The following is a 17,567-nucleotide window of genomic DNA, read 5'->3' on the forward strand; positions in this document are numbered from 1 at the left end:
TGTTATGCTTTGTAGGTGACACACGTTAACACTTAACTGTGAAAGTACATTTCCTGACTTGACAGATTATAAATGCAGAACTTTAACTTGTAACATGCTTTTTTATAAATAAAAATGTTGTATTTTTACTTTTACTTAGGACTCAGCAACTATATTTGTTTGATTTATTACATCTTGGATGGATCGATGGCTGGCTGGATGGAGCAGCTCTGTCTGGGTCTCACGAGGCGGCTTAAAGGAAAAGGGGCGGAGTTTCACTGCGCAGTTTGAAGAGTGTGTGACAGCAGAGGAGTTAGGATGGCAGCGGAGGGGGCATCTCTGTTCGCGTCTAAATTGTAGAAAAAACACGTGCGACTCGTCAGAAAAAGTGACACCGATCGATCAGCCTTTGAGTGTTTTTTTTAAGTCATGCGTTTGTTGATTTTCTTGTTAATCGCGCAGATTTTATGCAAGAATGGGAAAGCGTCTGCACAGTTCAGCCCGACAGGACGCTCAATGCATATCAATGAGGGGAACTTTTCAGACCGGGATCACATGAAACAAGAGTCCATTCAGAACCAACAACAAGTGCTCGATGCACGATCAGGTTAGTAGCTGTAAGTTCACTGCATCACAGGGTGGTGTCCAACTTTTTTAAACTTTCAACGCTGTGCGCCTCATACAGTATGTTGGATTGAAGCAGGGAATAAAATGACATTGTAGCCGGAGAATAAAGATGAATGTTGACTTTGTTACAGTTTCTACTCGATCAACCTTCATAACCAGGTTTTTTTCCCTAACAGATTATAGATGGCCTCATTTAGTGAGCTCAGACCATCTGTATCAGGCTTTGCTCGCAAATCTACTGATCTGTTCATGAGTCAGAAGTGGTGTGGGAGCTCTCTGCTGTCACTTCATGAGTAACGGTTTCTCCATCTGTTCCGTTTTTACCGCATCAATACAGATCAAGGCAGCAATTTATCAGCTTTTATGTGCATTATAACAACATACTAACATGTTAAAGAGACTAAGGAGTTGGCCTGAATTTCATTAAATCAGAATAACAGTCAGCGTTAGGCCTGCTTGTCCATTAAAAGTAAAATATGTGCGAAATATCACGAAATCTGCATTATTAAACCATGTGTTTTCATGTCAGCAGACTTCTTTGACAAGATTCACTTGGCTCTTTTAATTGTGAAAGTGAAAATATGCTCTCCCTCCCTCTTTGTAGAGTGCATCCCTCTGTGTTACACACACACACACACACAGACGCACTCCCTCTCCATGACAGCCTCCTTGTTTACAACAGAGCGATGAAGAGGAGCTGAAAGAGGGATTTGTGACCCTGTTCACTTATCAACTGATTCATGACTAATTCATGCTGCTGTGGGAGTGCATTACCATCCGTCATCACATGATCCTCCAGTCTGAGTTATCGCCTGAAATACTTGGAAATGCACCCAAGCATGGTGTTGTCCCTAAGAACCCATGATGGCTGCCAAACCTTCCTTGTTTACCCTTCTTGTACAGAGCAAAGCTCTCAGGGGAGTGACTGCCCACTTTCACCTTACACTATAACGGAAAAAAAAGGACTTAAATGTTCAGAAACCTCCTCCTTCTTGGACCAGATGGTCAGCTCTCCCGTGCTGAGAACAACATTCGAGTTGTTGTCCCTTCATAATGAGCAAAGTCCAATCCTCCCCTGCCAAAATGATTAAATCTTTAAGTCTGTTAATTTGATTACAAATAAACTGGTGTTTTTTAGGACATGAAGTCCCCGTGCCACCCGCTCACCCAGCCTCACCCTAAGCACCTTTTGTTTCACTTCAAATGTGATATTGCTGACTCGTGCTTGAGGCCGATTTGGCCTAAATATCTAAGTGTGCGCTTGTGTTTTCCCTCCATCAGTGGAATTTGTGGCCTAATTCCAACACACACACGCACACAGACACACACACACACACACACACACACACACACATACATGCACACACGTTTTTGCGGAGGGTGGAGGGTGGAGGGTGGAGGGGGGGTTACCAAAGATAAGTCCCTGTTGGACCATCTGTTTGTGCTGCCTGGGGGTCTCACAAAACTGACCAGTCAACATGTTTGTGCTCCTTCTTGTAATCAAAATCTCTGGCGAAATGATAATAATGTAGAAACAATCTGCTTCATATTGAAGCTCACACAAATTGTTGACGTTTTTAATAATTGTAACACTTTCTGTGCTCATTTTCTGTGCAAGAAGCTCGGAAGCTGTGGAAATGTCTTCTGGACACTATAAATAAAAATGCCAGATGAATAAAGAAAGCTTTGAAAATGCTTTACTCACTACAAAAGCAATCTCGACATTAAACTTTTATGTGCCTGATAATACCAGTGTTGTAGCCACATCACGCACAACACAGGATCTATTTCTCATCTCTGCCTCTGTGGCCCAGACGACCCATTTCAATCCTCTTCATAAACCTCTTTGTGGCGAGGTTCAGTTCGCCAAATGGGAAGATTATAGTAATCTGGCACGAAACACCTCCACTTCAGATGGAGCGACCCCCTTCTGTTATGTTGGGCCACTGAGGCACAACACAAATCAAGGAGGCTGCCTCTCCCAAAACACGCATCCTCTTGTCCACCTGCACTGGTGTAAGTATCCCAGTGGGCTGACACTCACCCTGCCAAGTGAGGATGTTTATGTCGGGGCTGAAATTGCAGGCGATTCCTGGCGGCTGCAGGCATTTGTCTGTGTCTGATCAAAGGGAATTGTTGGGGGCAATGATTTGGGATGATCTGGGTTTAAATATTGTGAAAGCTGGTGGCATAAGGCACGGCTTCATGTGTTTCAGTAAAGCTTTGGCAGATCGTTTAGCAGCAGGATTAAAGCAATGAGACCAGCGGCAAATTCACCCACTGCTGCTGTCGGTGCTGATTTGTCACCATTGGAGAAAGATGCTTGAGTCATTATGACTGCGGAGATTGCTGCTTTAGTGATGTTGCAGCTTTAAATTACTTATAAGGACCTTTTTTATGGCTCCCTGGCAGAAAATAACTATGCTATACTGTAACTTTAAGGGTTGATGATGTGCCAGATGCTGAGATTTATGGCTCCCGAAACTCACTTCAAGCTCAGACTGGATGGGAACAGTACAATTCAGTAGAGAATATTAATAGCAGGGCAGTAGGTGAAAGAAAGTACCTTGGCAGTGGCCAATGCTGGCAACCTTTTGCAGCGTACACAGTACTCTTGGTACTAAGCAGTTTCTTTAGAGCAGTGTTCAGGTCAGGACTTTATCACTATTTGTTATGAGGCACTTGTGGTTAAACGCTTCCAAGTGGTGTTGGAATAAACACACTGTTTTAGCCTCAATCTAAGGCCACACTCATGATTTTCAGGTGTCAGGTGTTTTAACTGCCAGAAAGTTCAAATTTACAGTTATTGGGCCACATTAGACCTGAAGACACACAACACTAAGCAATGATCCCCTGGTAATGTTGTTTTAGGCTGCGTTCATGCTGCAGGTCTTCAAGCTCAATTCCGCTTTGGAGCTCATATGTGATTTTTCTTGGGGTCACTGTTCATATCTGTTTTAGAATGTGACCCAGGTAAGATCTCAATGTGAACAGAAAATAATTTTAAAAAATAATTTTGCGCGTGCAAACAACAATAACAGAGATGTCACATCCGCTGACATGGCTCTCGGGCGTAGGGACTTTGGATGTGCATAAACTTTTGTGCAAATAAGCGACCTCTCCATCAGAGACGGGCAAAACAGACAAGAGTGGTATATTTCTCTGGAGATATTTCCAAACACACTTAGGTTGTGGTATGAGCCTTCTAGTTTTGATTGGACTGAGGCATCTCCCCAAATAGCAATTAAATCTGCTATTTCGCCGTCTTTCCACTGCTGCATGTCGTTGTCCTCCATGGTCAATCGGAAAAAGGAAGTCTTCTTCTTCTTCTTTAGAATCACTCCTGGAAATGTGCATATTACCAAGGCAACGCGGACCAATTCTACGTTGGAGTATTAGGGCCACATAAAAAAATAAAAAAATAAAAAGATTTTGAGGATAAAGTCATAATATTACAACAATAAAATCGTAATTGTACAAGAAAAAAAGTCGTAATATTACTAGAATAAAGTCGTAATATTACGAGAATAAAATTGTAATTTTACGAGAATAAAGTCATAATATTATGAGAATAAAGTCATTATTTTATTAGAACAAAGTCGTAATTTTAGACTGTAAGCCTAAATATTATAAATAGCAGCCAGCCACCTTCACTAAAATGAGGAACGTGTGAAGTATAACTTCACAGTGAACATCTTGTGAAGTTCTGCTTGTAAATGATTGCACCGGAGACTTAACACAACTTCAGCCAGAGCTGTATTACTGAACACACCCGGTAGCATTGAAGCATAGCATACATGTACCTTGCGAGAACATGCAAGATCTCCTGCCTTGTAATGCATGAGCACACTATATTTAATATATATATAATATTTAATCTTTCGGAACATCAGCACCACATTGTCATAACTATCAGGACTCTGAAAAGTGATTTTATTTGAAAATGACTCGTGATCTTTGTCATTTTAGCGCAGGCGACTGGCTGCTCTTCTGATATTACCCTTCAAAATAAGATACAAGCTAACCATAGCCTAAAATTACAACTTTATTCTCGTAAAATTACGACTTTATTCTCGAAATCTTAATTTTTATTTTATATTATATTACTATATATTTTTTTTATTATTATTTTTTTCTTTAATGTGGCCCTAATACTCCGTCCTACAATTCTGATTTTAGTGTTCAAATACAAGTCGCATGCAATTGGGACACTTTTTGCTGCAGCATGAAAGCAGCCTTAGTGAATGTGTTTGCACACAGTTGCCTATATACTTTTCCGACATTAGCATTCATTGTCATATTTATTGTACTCTACTTTTACTGTAGCTTGAATTTTGTCCCCTCCATCTCCTTATAAAAAATATTTGCCTCTTTAGTAGCAAAATGTTTCATCGTGTTCCAAAGCGTTCTCATCCCATGTTGTAGAACTCGACACTTTGTCACAGCCCTTTGGTTACTCATTCAGACTCACAAGATGCTCTGTTGCATGTCAAGAGACACATTCGGCAGCATCTTTTTTCTTCGCTTTTATCATGTGGTTAGAGTGCTTAGCTTTAGACATTAAACAAAATGACATGGTTAATGTTCATGGAAAACCTGGGGTAGGTATTGATGATAACACCATGTATTGTTTTGGATTCACAGACTCAAACCCTGATTCCTGGATGAGTGTGTTGAGGTGTATGATCCCTCCATTGCTTCATTCACCACCTGACTTGACTTTCTGTCTTTCTACTACATAAACAAAGCAGTTTCTCTAAATGTCTGATATTGATGCGGATGGTTTTACATCACATTTAGTTGAAAGCCCTTGTGTCTCATGCAGATGCTGAAAGGTACCTTATGCATCCCTATGAGATGCAGAGGGCCGTGACAAGGCGTTAGAATTTAACTCTCACATGTGCAGAAATCACATCACAGGACGTGCAATTGTGAGCAAATTAAGTGAAACACCCAGAGCTGCTACTTTATTGTTGCTTGGTGCAAAAGGAGTACTGGCCAGTTTCTCCTTTTCCATCACTAATCTACAACAAAAGTCTGACATCACATTCGTGCAGCTCTTAATCAGAGCACAGAGTGAACTGACGCTGAGCTGCAGAGTCTGTGTGTCACCTGCCAAGCACGTGACGCTGCTGCCGTCATAGATAATATCGGCGGGATGATCAGGCTTGCTTTTGAGGCAGGCTTTTAGTTTTGCGTGGCGGCTTTGTTTTCCATCCATCCATCCATCCATTATCTGTACCGCTTATCCTGTTCAGGGTCTCAGCTGTCATTGGGCGAGAGGTGGGGTACACCCTGGACTGATCGCCAGTCAATCACAGTTCTGACACACAGAGACAGACAACCTTTCACACTCACACCTACAGGCAATTTAGAGTCACCAGTGAACCTAGCGAGCATGTCTTCGGACTGTGGGAGGAAGCTGGAGTACGCAGAGGGAACCCACGCATGCACAGGGAGAACTTGTAAACTCCTCACAAAAAGGCCCCCTGTATCCCAACCAGGGCTCCTATGAAAGCACATGTGTTTATCTCGTATAATTTCCTGATTTTTTAAAAATGAGATAACAGAAAGATAACGCAACGTCTTTTTTTCAACATCATGCAGCCCTATTTGGAACGATAACAGGCTGGTTCCCCAGCTTGGTTTCAATCTTTTTTTGCTGTTTCGTGCTGGGCAGGTAGCGCTACGTTTCTTTTAAACCACATTGATAAGAGCAGAGAGTAACATTAACCCAAAACGTAAACTTGCATCCTTACAACCAATCCATTTGAAAGACAGCTTTCACATGACACGTTGTCATTTGAGCCATATAAAAGCACTGATTACTGCAGCTTTAATACATTTTGTGCCCCACATTCACTGATCCACTGTGGCCTTTAACTGCATCACCACCATTTATTCATCTGGGCAACTTGTAATGTAAAAGCATTCCTTCATTGTTATGCTACACTGCCACTGAGAAAGAGTCTTTTGTCATGAACTTACTTACTATCTGGAGTTGGTGCACATTGTCAAAGTGTCTAATTGGATTTGTGGATAAGGTGTCACATTACCATCAGGCACTAAATGAGATTCTCTTGGAGCTCCCTGAAAGCAGGAAATAATCAGGGCTTCCTTATGAGAGTCACATTATTGGAAATATGCTCTGTGAGCTGTCTGCATACCAATGTAGCATTATTCTGTCTTTAAGGAAAACGTATCTGTGCTAATTGGCCAAATTAACTCATCGCATTTGTGTGCACCTCTGTTTAATCTGCTGGGATTAATTGATTGATATCCTCCAGGGGTCCCACAAATTACTTCTCCTGTTTTGTTGTCAATGAGGTCCCGTCAAGGTTAATTGGATATTCATCTAACTCCATTAAAGCATTTAAGCATAGTGCATGAGAACAGGTACACCGTGTTATTCTTTATCATGCAGTCCATACAAGAAATGAAGCCTTTGTGGAGCTTATGATGTTGTCGAGAGAGTGTCAGAGAGATGTAACTGAGATTGTAATTGAGGTTTTCTTTGGTAATTGACCATCCCTTATAGATTCTGGGTGAATGTGAACTTGATTGAACTTGAACTCAACTGTAAATTGTCCTCTTGTCGCTCTAAAAGCAGCTCAATTGCTTCCGACCACCCGTCTTTGTCCTTACTCATTCTTTTTTTCCTCCCCAGGTTCTGCCTTTAACCTTAAGGTACAGGTCAACAGCGCGCTGAGTCGTCAGTTCCTGAGCCAGGCGATGGTGGAGGTCTACATCAACTACACCAGGACCAACGCTGCTCTTACAGGGGAGGATGGTGGTGTTCTGATTAATGTGCCCTACCAAGCGGGGATGCCTATCACGATCGTGGCCAGCAAGGATGGCTACATGTGCACACTGCTGCCCTGCAAAGCCAGCAGAATGCCAAGTAAGATATTAAAGAGGTTTATGTGCTTAATGGTTCCATTGTTCAAACCCTTCAGATTCCGACCTGTATTAAATTAATTAAAATAAGAGTGGCTGTATCATTTAGACTTTTCTTTGAGTTGATGGCTGAGTTTTTCCAATCAATTTGTCTTGCTGTCAGTTCAGGATCTGTTGCTTCATGACCCTGCCTGTCCAAGTTGAGGCCAAACAATGACTTTTTTAATAAAGCTGAACCACTATGGAATATTTAAAACACATACCCTTTTCAAAAAGCAAAATTGACTAATAACTGGTGTGGCGGCTGATAAAAAGACCTTTTCTGTGCAGATTTACACCCATATCTACAAAAGTACTCAGAAGGCTGCTGTTTCAACGAAATAACTGTATTAAACAAAATGTAACATGATTATTTTCAATCAATCAAATTTTATCTGTATAGCGCCAAATAATAACCAAAGTTATCTCGAGACACTTTACAAAAAGAGCAGGTCTAGACCGCACTCTTTGTTATGTTATTTAAAGAGAGGCCCAACATGAGTCACCTGGAGTAGCACTTAGCAACATTTTGCGCATTGGCAAGGAAAAACTTCCTTTTAACAGGCAGAAACCTCGAGCAGAACCAGACTCATGTTGAACAGTCAATTGTCAAACAAGACTCTTAGCACTGCCCAGAGTGATGAGAGATTTGTGCCCGGAAATTATGCTGCATTCAGTGTGGCTGTGTGTATTTAGTTTGACTCATAAAGATAATGTAGGTGGATACCACACAGTCACAGTATATACAGAAGCATTTTTTTCCCTTAAAGTGGTAATCTCCAAGATCTCAGTTTCGTTCTCTTTGGCGGCACCTATGGTAATAAACGATAATTGCGGGAGCACACTTCCCAGATATCCACACAGTGTTGCATGTGTGACGTCCACGGTTGGCTCCGGTTGTAACTCTTGATTTTCCTCGCTGACGGTCACTTTCCTTTTTAGACTGTTTGCTTCATCTGAGTCTCAAGTTTGTTTCTTTTTCTTTGGATTTTCACTTATTTTTGAAGTTGTATCTGTAGTCATCCATCTTTCCTTTGTTTGTTCAGCCATAGTAGATTACTGTTTACTCGCAACACTTGCAGAGACCGGAAAAGCAGCCGCTTAGCTCCACCTACCCTCTTTGGCAGACCAACCACTGCTGGCTGATGGAAAACGCGTCACTATCTGGGCGCCGCTTGTGATTTCTTCTGCGAATGTCACCACAGACACCCAGTCTGTAATACTGCAAATGCAAAGGCTTTCATCAGTGGGCCATAGGCTCAATCACCATTGCGTTACCTCATTCGGCGATAGATAGTGACTTAACAGACATTTATTTACATGAAAATCTTCCAGATTATCGCTTTAAACAGAACACTTCACATAATTACCATCACAGTCAGACAAAACACTGAGCCTGATAGACTAAAGAGAACTTTCTGGCTGTCATTCAAGTCCAATTTTTAGCTTCACTCCATCACATGTTAGACTTCATTTGTCACAGCACCCAAGCAGAACAATTTGTTTAGGATCATTTTATAACCCACATCAGAGTGTGTCTTCTCCTGTCCTTGTTGCTCATTTGCCACCGAACACTTCTTTGCCTTTCTATTGACTACCTGATTTATTGTTTAGTAGTAAAAGCTAAGATAAACCCTCACCAAAACAAAAGTGTATTAACCCATTTCTTGCCTGTGTGTGTGAAAGGTTGAGTCTCACTGCCATATAGTGGAACAACTTAACTTAAGTGAATTTTCAGCTTAATTTGCATCTTTGTCTTTTCTTCTTTTATCATTTTTGCAGTATTTTCATCTGTGACCATGTCACTACTGGGGCTGAACCAGGGGAACATCTGGCTCTTTGATGATTCGGTCCTTATCTCTGGCAAAGGATCGGGTAATGTACTGTTAGAGTCACACTTTATAATTACTCTCTCTCTCCTTCTTGTGCGTACCCTCTCTGTCTCTCTCTACCAGCATAGACTTCAGAAAACACTTTGTATTAGCCAAAGAGCTGCACTGAAGGAAAAAATATACACATTTCACAAACATTTATTTACCTTGTTTTTCTTTATTTGCAGATACTTGGTCGCAGCCGATTGTGCAGTTTCCAAAGAGCCTGCTGAATCTGACAGACAGCAGCAATATCACAGCTGTTAAAGCTTACCTGACCATCACTAAGCTGCCGTCACAGGAGAACAACTTCCCCAACACTTTGGGCATCATGAGCAGTAAATCAGGTAGATGTATTCCGGCAGTATTTATACTACTACAGTATATTCAATTAATTCAATTAAAAAAAAATAGCCTCACATTCTGATATTTAAAAGTTGCGGTGCCTCCTGAATTAAATATGACTAAAGTAACTGAAAGTTCAGATATAGGGAAAACCCACTGTGAAAATGTGGATATTGTTTCTGTTGTGCCATCTAGTGGTGATATAAAAGTACTTTATTGTAGACAGAAACATAGGCTTTGTTTTGCCCCACAAATATAAAAAAACAGACCATCAGACACTGCAAGAAACATATGCAAACTGTAGCAACGTTAAACTACCACCATAGCTATCCATCCCACTAAAGATCAGCTGAATCAGTCTCTTCCTCATATTCTCTCAAGCATTACCTTTTCTGTCTTCCAGGATACGTCAGCGTGGAGTTGAGCCCGGTGGCGGCTGTCAGTGTGCAGCTTTTCTCCGGAGACACAGAGTTACATGTGAGTGGGCCCATACAGATCAGCCTCAGCATCCCCGACAGCTGTGGACTGCAGAGCTCAAACACTGTTCCTGCGTGGTTCTTTAACCGCACCACTGGTGAGTGAAAGTCACAACCATGCACAGGTTTTCATCTTTGAACAAATGAGTAGAGGCAATGAGGAATATTTTATGGCCTTCACCTGGAAAGTGTAGCTTCATTAAGGGGCCTCAGATGTCCACCAATGAAATAAACCGTTAACATAACAGCAGGTATTACCAAGACTCACATAGCAGGACATGAAATAGTCACTACTTAAATTTTGTATAACACATTTTTTATTCCATGACAGGTAGCCCTAATTTCAAACTTATGACTGGAAGCATATACTATATAATTGGAAGTATATTGTGTGGCTGCAACACAAAAGTCTTTAAGTGTCAGTCAGCACGACATCGCAAAGCAGCCCTCAGGTTTTCTGGAAGTTTAGATAAAAGATTGTAGGTTTGCTTAAAATACTTAAAATCAAGGGAAAAAAAAGTGTTAAGTCGCTAACTAACTTTTTTCTTTTTCATGCAGCATTACATTACTTTTAGAGCCCTCCTTATTTGCCAAAGCTGACTGGATTGTAGTGGTTGTTTAAGAATTTCTTAAAAACATTGACAAAAACCTCCCACTTCCCTGTTCACTGTAGAAAAGTTATAACTGAATCAGTCTTTTTGTCAGTCCTAGATTATAATGATATAATCTACAGACATGCTGCTGCTTCCACTGTCAAATCCCTGGACTCAGTTTATCATGCTGATCTTAGATTAATTACTGGAGATTCATACGACACTCATTGTATTCTGTATACAGACAAATGAAGGCGATGGTCTCAAATCGCTTCACTTCAGTTTGCAATTATTTATTAGTATTAGTATTGTGTGTTTGGTTTGTTGTAATTGTATAGTTTTCTGTATCTTCACATGATTGCAAATGAGGGAAACCTCAATGACTTTCTCAATAAAGGTTTGAATGAATTTAACATGATTCCATACATAGTTTATTAAATAGTTTGTTTCACACAGGTGGATGGATGAGAAAAGGACTGGGCACAGTGGTGTCAGTGGAAGGAAAACTCAAGTGGACATTCACGGCTCCTCACCTTGGTTACTGGATAGCAGCACCTCTGTCACCTACCAGAGGCAAGTACCCTTTTTAAGAATGCTTTGATATTGACATGTAAAAAAAAAAAAAGGTCAGTCATGTAAGGCTGAGGATTTTCAGATAAATAACATCTTTAGCTGCAAAATGAACTTTGTTTACAGTCATTAGAAGTTGTTTATATCTTCTGCCGCTTTAGGATTCTTTGGACTTGACATTCCCATTGACTTCATCCTGAGCCATTCATCTCTCCTGATGGTTGTCGTTGGAGGAATGCTTCTCATTGTCATCTGTCTTCTGGTCGGGTTATTGTGTTACCGCAGGTAAAATAAGCTTTTATCTCATTTTAAAGTATAAAGTGTATTCTGTGAGATAAGTTGAAAATATGTTAACATGAACTGAAAATGTCTGTGAACTGAAGTGTTTACAATGTCTGTATTCCTACGATGTAATCATGTGTGTACAGGGTGAACTTAAATGCTGTGTTCAAACCAAAAGTTGACCACAGTATTTTTTGTTTATTTGCATTGGTTATACACACCAATATTTGCCCTTACAGATATGCCAATAAACCCAACACATAGCTTGAATAATTCCACATTGGCTGCAGCATGGCTCACTAATGCAGACGAACCAAAACTATATTTTTTTGCTGTGATTTAGTCACAAAAAAGGGGTGTAAGGATACCAAAATAAATTGTCACTATTAAATGGAGTTTGGATGAATCATTTCTAATGCGATATAATAATTGGTGAAGTCATTGCATTGACTTTGTATGAAATCACTCTGCAGCACTTTTGGTCTGAACACACCTTTAGTCAAAACTGTTGGTTTGGCCTTTCGCTGATCGAGGCAATTAATCTGTGTCATCTACAGAACTTCAGTCAGTCAGAATAAGACAAAGAAGATCCTCCCAGTGATGAGGAAAGACCAAACCACCTCCACATGTGACGATGACATCTTTGAGCTATCTTCAGGGGACCTCTGTCACGCACAGGGTGGACTGAACCAATCCTTCACAGAGAGGGGGGATAATCTGCACAATGCCTCTGTTATTTCTATGCACAACGGCAACGTAATAGCCAACCCGGGTGCTGTGGCCATTGCAGTGGAGTGCAATGAACTGGATCTGAACACTGCCTCCCTGACAGAGAATTTGTTTTTCTACAACCAGCCTGTTGCCATCCTTCACGCTCCGGCGTACTTCCATTTGGAGGAGCAGCCAGAGCAGTCTCAGTGGGGCAAGTCGGCCACTCTTCCTCGCTCTGGGGCTTCCAACGGTGCTGCAGCTGACCCGCCGAGAAAAGACAGTTTCACGCAAACTCTGCCAAAAGGTCCCTCTGCGCCCCCAAACCAGGCTGGAGAAAATGAGGACGGGCTGGGGGTCCTAGGGGGCTCTCAGGCTGAAACCTCCACCAGCACATCCAGGAGTCACTTCAGCCTCCCAGAGTCAGCATCGGTCCCAGGAACATTAAGTAAAATGGTGGGCAGCAGACACTCAGTGCATGCCTTTGCAGATCTTTCTAAAATCCCCTCCCTACAGCCTCCTCGGGCCTGGTTTGTGTCTCTGGAAGGCAAACCTGCAGCCGAGATCCATTACGCGGTGACAGAGCAGCAGCGGAGACGAAGGCCGGCAGACAGCAGAGAAACCAGCTTAGACTCAGGAGTGGACATGAGCGAACTGAACCAGACGCCTGGAAGGAGGGCTGTGACTCTGGAGCGCAATAATACATTTGTCAAAAGCACATGCAGCAGTAAACAGGCACCTCCGCAGTGAAACTCTGAACGCCTCCATGCTTACAGCCTACATATTTATGATTAAAACAGCCAATCTAAGGTGGGGGCGCAGGCCCAGTTTAACCATCAGATTATTTCACACATGCTGAGTTGCAACTGTTGTAAAAGTACAAAAGTGTGAACAGTCCAAAGCAGAGCATTTGGACATACTTCCCTGATAGTCTCTTACATAACCTGCTTTCTAACAACCTGTTTCATCTCTGATCTCCTCCTCAACTTTCAGTATTAACCAAAAGTACCCCAAAATACAGCTCTTAGTTTTTACTGTCCGCTTCTACAAGGACGAAGTCACTAATGTTTTATTCTTTCAAGATTATTGGACAGGCTACCGTGATTAATCTTACATAACTGGATATCTGTTATTTAACAATGTAATTTGTATTGTGTTCATGTTTTTGTGTGTATTATCATGAAGTGAATCATTTCGTCATATTTAAATAAAAAAGAACTGACCTCTGTGTTGAGCATTTTTTATAACTTACAATATACAGTCTGAAACTGTGAACTATTTTTGGTACTTGTATATTATCACTGTGACGGTGACAGTGACCACAGATATGAGGGTCACTTCATGTGATGAACCTGTTTTTTAAAGTAATAATCTGGAAGATTTTCATGTAAATAAATGTCTGTTAAGTCTCTATCTATTGCCGAATGAGGTAACACAATGGTGATTGAGCCTATGGCCCACTGATGAAAGCCTTTGCAATTGCAAAAGTGGCTGGTTTGCCAGAGAGGGTAGGCGGAGCTAAGCGGTGAGCTACACTGAACAAAAATATAAACACTTTTGTTTTTGCTCCCATTTTTCATGAGCTGAACTCAAAGATCTGAGACTTGTTGTACACAAATGTCACAAAAACCTGATCAACTCTATGCGAAGGAGATGTGTTGCACTGCATGAGGCAAATGGTGGTCACACCAGATACTGACTGGTTTTCTGACATCTCACATTTTAGAGTGGCCTTTTATTGTGGCCAGCCTAAGGCACACCTGTGCAATAATCATGCTGTCTAATCAGCATCTTGATATGCCACACCTGTGAGGTGGATGGATTATCTTGGCAAAGGAGAAGTGCTCACTAACACAGATTTAGACAAATTTGTGAACAATACTTGAGAGAAATAGGCCTTCTTTGAGTTCAGCTCATGAAAAATGGGAGCAAAAACAAAAGTGTTGCGTTTACATTTTTGTTCAGTGTACTATGGCTGAACAAACAAAGAAAAGATGGATGACTACTGAAACAACTTCAAAGATAAGTTAAATTCCAAAGAAAAAGAATATAGTAAAAAGAGTGTATTTGTTAGGGTCATGTGTTTTTTTTCTCCCTTTGTTTCCCTTGTTCCCTTCCCTAATGTGGATGTGTCTGTGTTCCCCTTGCCTGTGTTCATGTTTGTCTGGAGTTGGGGCGGAGTCAAGGATGTCTGTCTACACTGATCAGTCTGCACACCTGCTGTCATCACGCACCTGTTCCTGATCATGCAATCAAGCCACCCACCTCTCTGTGTTTACACCTCCTGGGATCAGTCGCCAGCTCCACCTGACTTTTTGTACTCTGTTGTCTCCAGTCCTGCTCTGCTCTGCTCTGCTCTGCCCAGCCCACAAGAACATTCATCTTCCTGGATCCCACTGCAACAACTCCCGAGCTACCCGTGCCCTGTAAACTCTCTGTCTCCCTAACAAACTCTCCTGCTGCTGGAACCTGTCCACTCCTAGGCTCCTCGTCAGCTCCCTGCTTACCTTTTTTAAGAGACTATTTTGAAAGAACTTTAACTCACTCTCTGGTTTTCCAATAAATTCCACACTGTCTGCATTCTGGGTCCAGTCATTCAGTGTTCCTAACAATATTAACTCTTAGGTATTGAACATTTACTTTATGGTTGAATGCTGGTGTGAGGAGGGTGGAGGAGAAGTTTCCAATGTTTAATGCAAAAAAAGTTTGTGCTTTTATATAACCCAGGTTTTAAATGACTGACTTTGTAGTGGACTGCTGACGTAGTAGTCGTCATAGTGTGGTATTATTACTTTAACTAAAGTAGATCTTTCACAAGTGACCAACAGCTACATGTTCTAAAACTACTTCTGTTTTTTTTACTTGGTGAACCGTGTAGTAAAGAGCAGAGACCAGAGAAATACAGCTCAGTTCATCTACATTAAGTTTTAAAGAAAGACTAAAATACTCATAGCACTGCTTAAATTGTGTGACAGGAGGAGAAAGAAAATGACAAAAAAAAAAAAAAGACCCCTCCATGAATAGCCACCTTAACTTGGTGGAGGGGTTTGCGTGTCCCTGTGAACCCGGGTCCGTATTCACAAACATTCTCAGAATACTCTCAGAGAGCTCCTTACTTTGCTTAAAAACTTCTAGCAAGGAGTCCTAGCTTAGGAGTGATTTAGGAACACTCTCAGAACAACTTTGAGCGAGGAAGAGACTGAAACTTTTATCTTAGTGTGGAGGCGTGGTTGACCCCATTGCTAGGTATGACACATTCTTTCAGAAGCTGTGATTGGTTGAACCCAAAAAATAAAGAAAAAAGCTCTCTTAGCAATAATGGGCATGAAGGATAGTGAAATAGATCGGCCTAATCATAGAATCTAGTCATACATTGTGTAATTATAAACACTATGAATATCTCTGTTGAATAAATCGTCATACTTTAATGTTTAAAGTCATATTTTAATGTAACCAGCCTACAGAATGTTTGAAAACGCAGTAGCCTCTTCACATACTGATATCTATATTTATTTTATCTCATTTATTTGCCACGATGGTAATTAATCTAATTGATAAGAACGAGGGGAACTTGGCTCAGCTTTCATCAATTTGTGTGATTGTTGGCCAGCTTATAAAAGACGCTTGGCTGGCAGTAAAATCTTTCATAAAGAAACCATAACGGACACCGTCACGGAAAAAAGAACGATAAAACCGAACTGGACATAAGAACAGTGTTTACTCTTAGCTCAACTATTTGATGAGCGTAAAACTGTTTTACGGGGCAAATTCGGCCCTGGGATTACAGCCAAAGCCAAGAGGCAAGCATGGGAAGAAATAGCGCACCACATAAATGCCTGATTTCCTCTGGTTGTGCGCACAAGTGAGGAGTGCGACAAGCGATGGTATGTGTTGCAATCTAAGGCTAGAGGGGAGATTGCGGCACACAAACGGGAGTCTGTGCTGTAGCCTACCACTTACTTACAACTTCTGGCAGTTGTGAACTTAATACATAATTTTATTATGCCCATACTGGGTTTGTTTTTCGGGGGTGGACCACCTGCTAAACAGTTCTCTCAAGTAGCTGAAACTGTGTTTAATGTACTGGGACAGTCTAAAGTTACCATCACTGGGCTGAAGGAAGGCATTGACAGTTCAATGATGCAAATACAACAAAGGTAGGACAAGCTTTCACAAATCAATAGGCCAGTAAACAGATCAATAACATTTTTTATTTAAGCAAGTTCTCACATTGCTCGCATGCTCATTATCCTGGTGGACGCTTATTCAAAAATCAACAGAAAAAAACCCCCAAACAATTAAATACAGTATTGTCCCCTTTTCTGCAGCATTGAGCCATCAGACGAACCGGGACCTTCAATGCCCCAGTTTTACGACCCTCAGTCCGAAGCATCTCAGTTGAGCCTGCCCTCTGCTACCGCTCTAGCACCATCCCTGCAGGACACAAAATTGGCACTTGAAGTGGACATCCTCAGACAGCAAAAAAAGTGCTACATTTAAAGGAGGAGTACTACAAATTAAAAATTGATCTCCTTAAAAATAAATTACATGACAAATAGAAATTATACATTCGTGTGTCTTTATGTATAACATGTCTCATGTGTCTAACACGTTTTCTAATGTACGCCTAGTAAAACTGTATGGTATGTTTGTTCAATACAGCCACCAGTTCTTATATTACATGGACTGTAACTTGCCTAAAATGCAAATTTGTAAATTGGACTCTGTAAGGAAGCTCATTCTGAACCATATCCCTCCCCTGTGGAGGGTGAATATCTTCAACGTCATCACCATCATCCTCGTCTTCATCGTCACCATGCCCCTGGAGAGGCTCTGGGATGTGTCTAGCCTTGCAGATGTTGTGAAGAATCACACCAGGCCGTGATGACTTTGCAGACCTTAGATGGCATCAGCCGCACCTCTCCATGTAGCACATGAAAGCGTCTCTTCAGTTGGCCAATACCACGCTCCACTACTGCCCGTGTTGTTTTATGGGCCCTATAAATTGATTGAACATCAGCAGGATTATATTCAAAGCAAATGAAAATAATGTCAATATTTTTTGATAGCCTACATGACACTTTTTGAGGGAAATATTTAACTTACTAGGATAGTCAAACATGCTGCTTAAATTATATTTCCATGCAAAATAATCCTATGCCACAGCCTACTGTTTGGGT

General features: G+C 41.2%; 1 protein-coding gene across 1 annotated transcript; it reads left to right on the plus strand.

The window, feature by feature from the left end:
• Positions 1 to 293: 293 nt before the first annotated feature.
• LOC138592670 (protein FAM171B-like) lies at positions 294 to 13,607 on the plus strand. Its single transcript, XM_069663512.1, has 8 exons — positions 294 to 586; positions 7,274 to 7,507; positions 9,325 to 9,417; positions 9,602 to 9,760; positions 10,162 to 10,332; positions 11,284 to 11,400; positions 11,559 to 11,682; positions 12,237 to 13,607. The coding sequence occupies exons 1-8, from the start codon at positions 409 to 411 to the stop codon at positions 13,135 to 13,137; spliced, it is 1,977 nt and encodes a 658-aa protein (XP_069519613.1). The 5' UTR covers positions 294 to 408; the 3' UTR covers positions 13,138 to 13,607.
• Positions 13,608 to 17,567: the final 3,960 nt, after the last annotated feature.

Source organism: Semicossyphus pulcher, unplaced genomic scaffold, assembly GCF_022749685.1.
Source record: "Semicossyphus pulcher isolate SPU_LCO1_2020_fin unplaced genomic scaffold, fSemPul1.0.p SCAF_15, whole genome shotgun sequence".
In the NCBI taxonomy this organism is placed as follows: domain Eukaryota; kingdom Metazoa; phylum Chordata; class Actinopteri; order Labriformes; family Labridae; genus Semicossyphus; species Semicossyphus pulcher.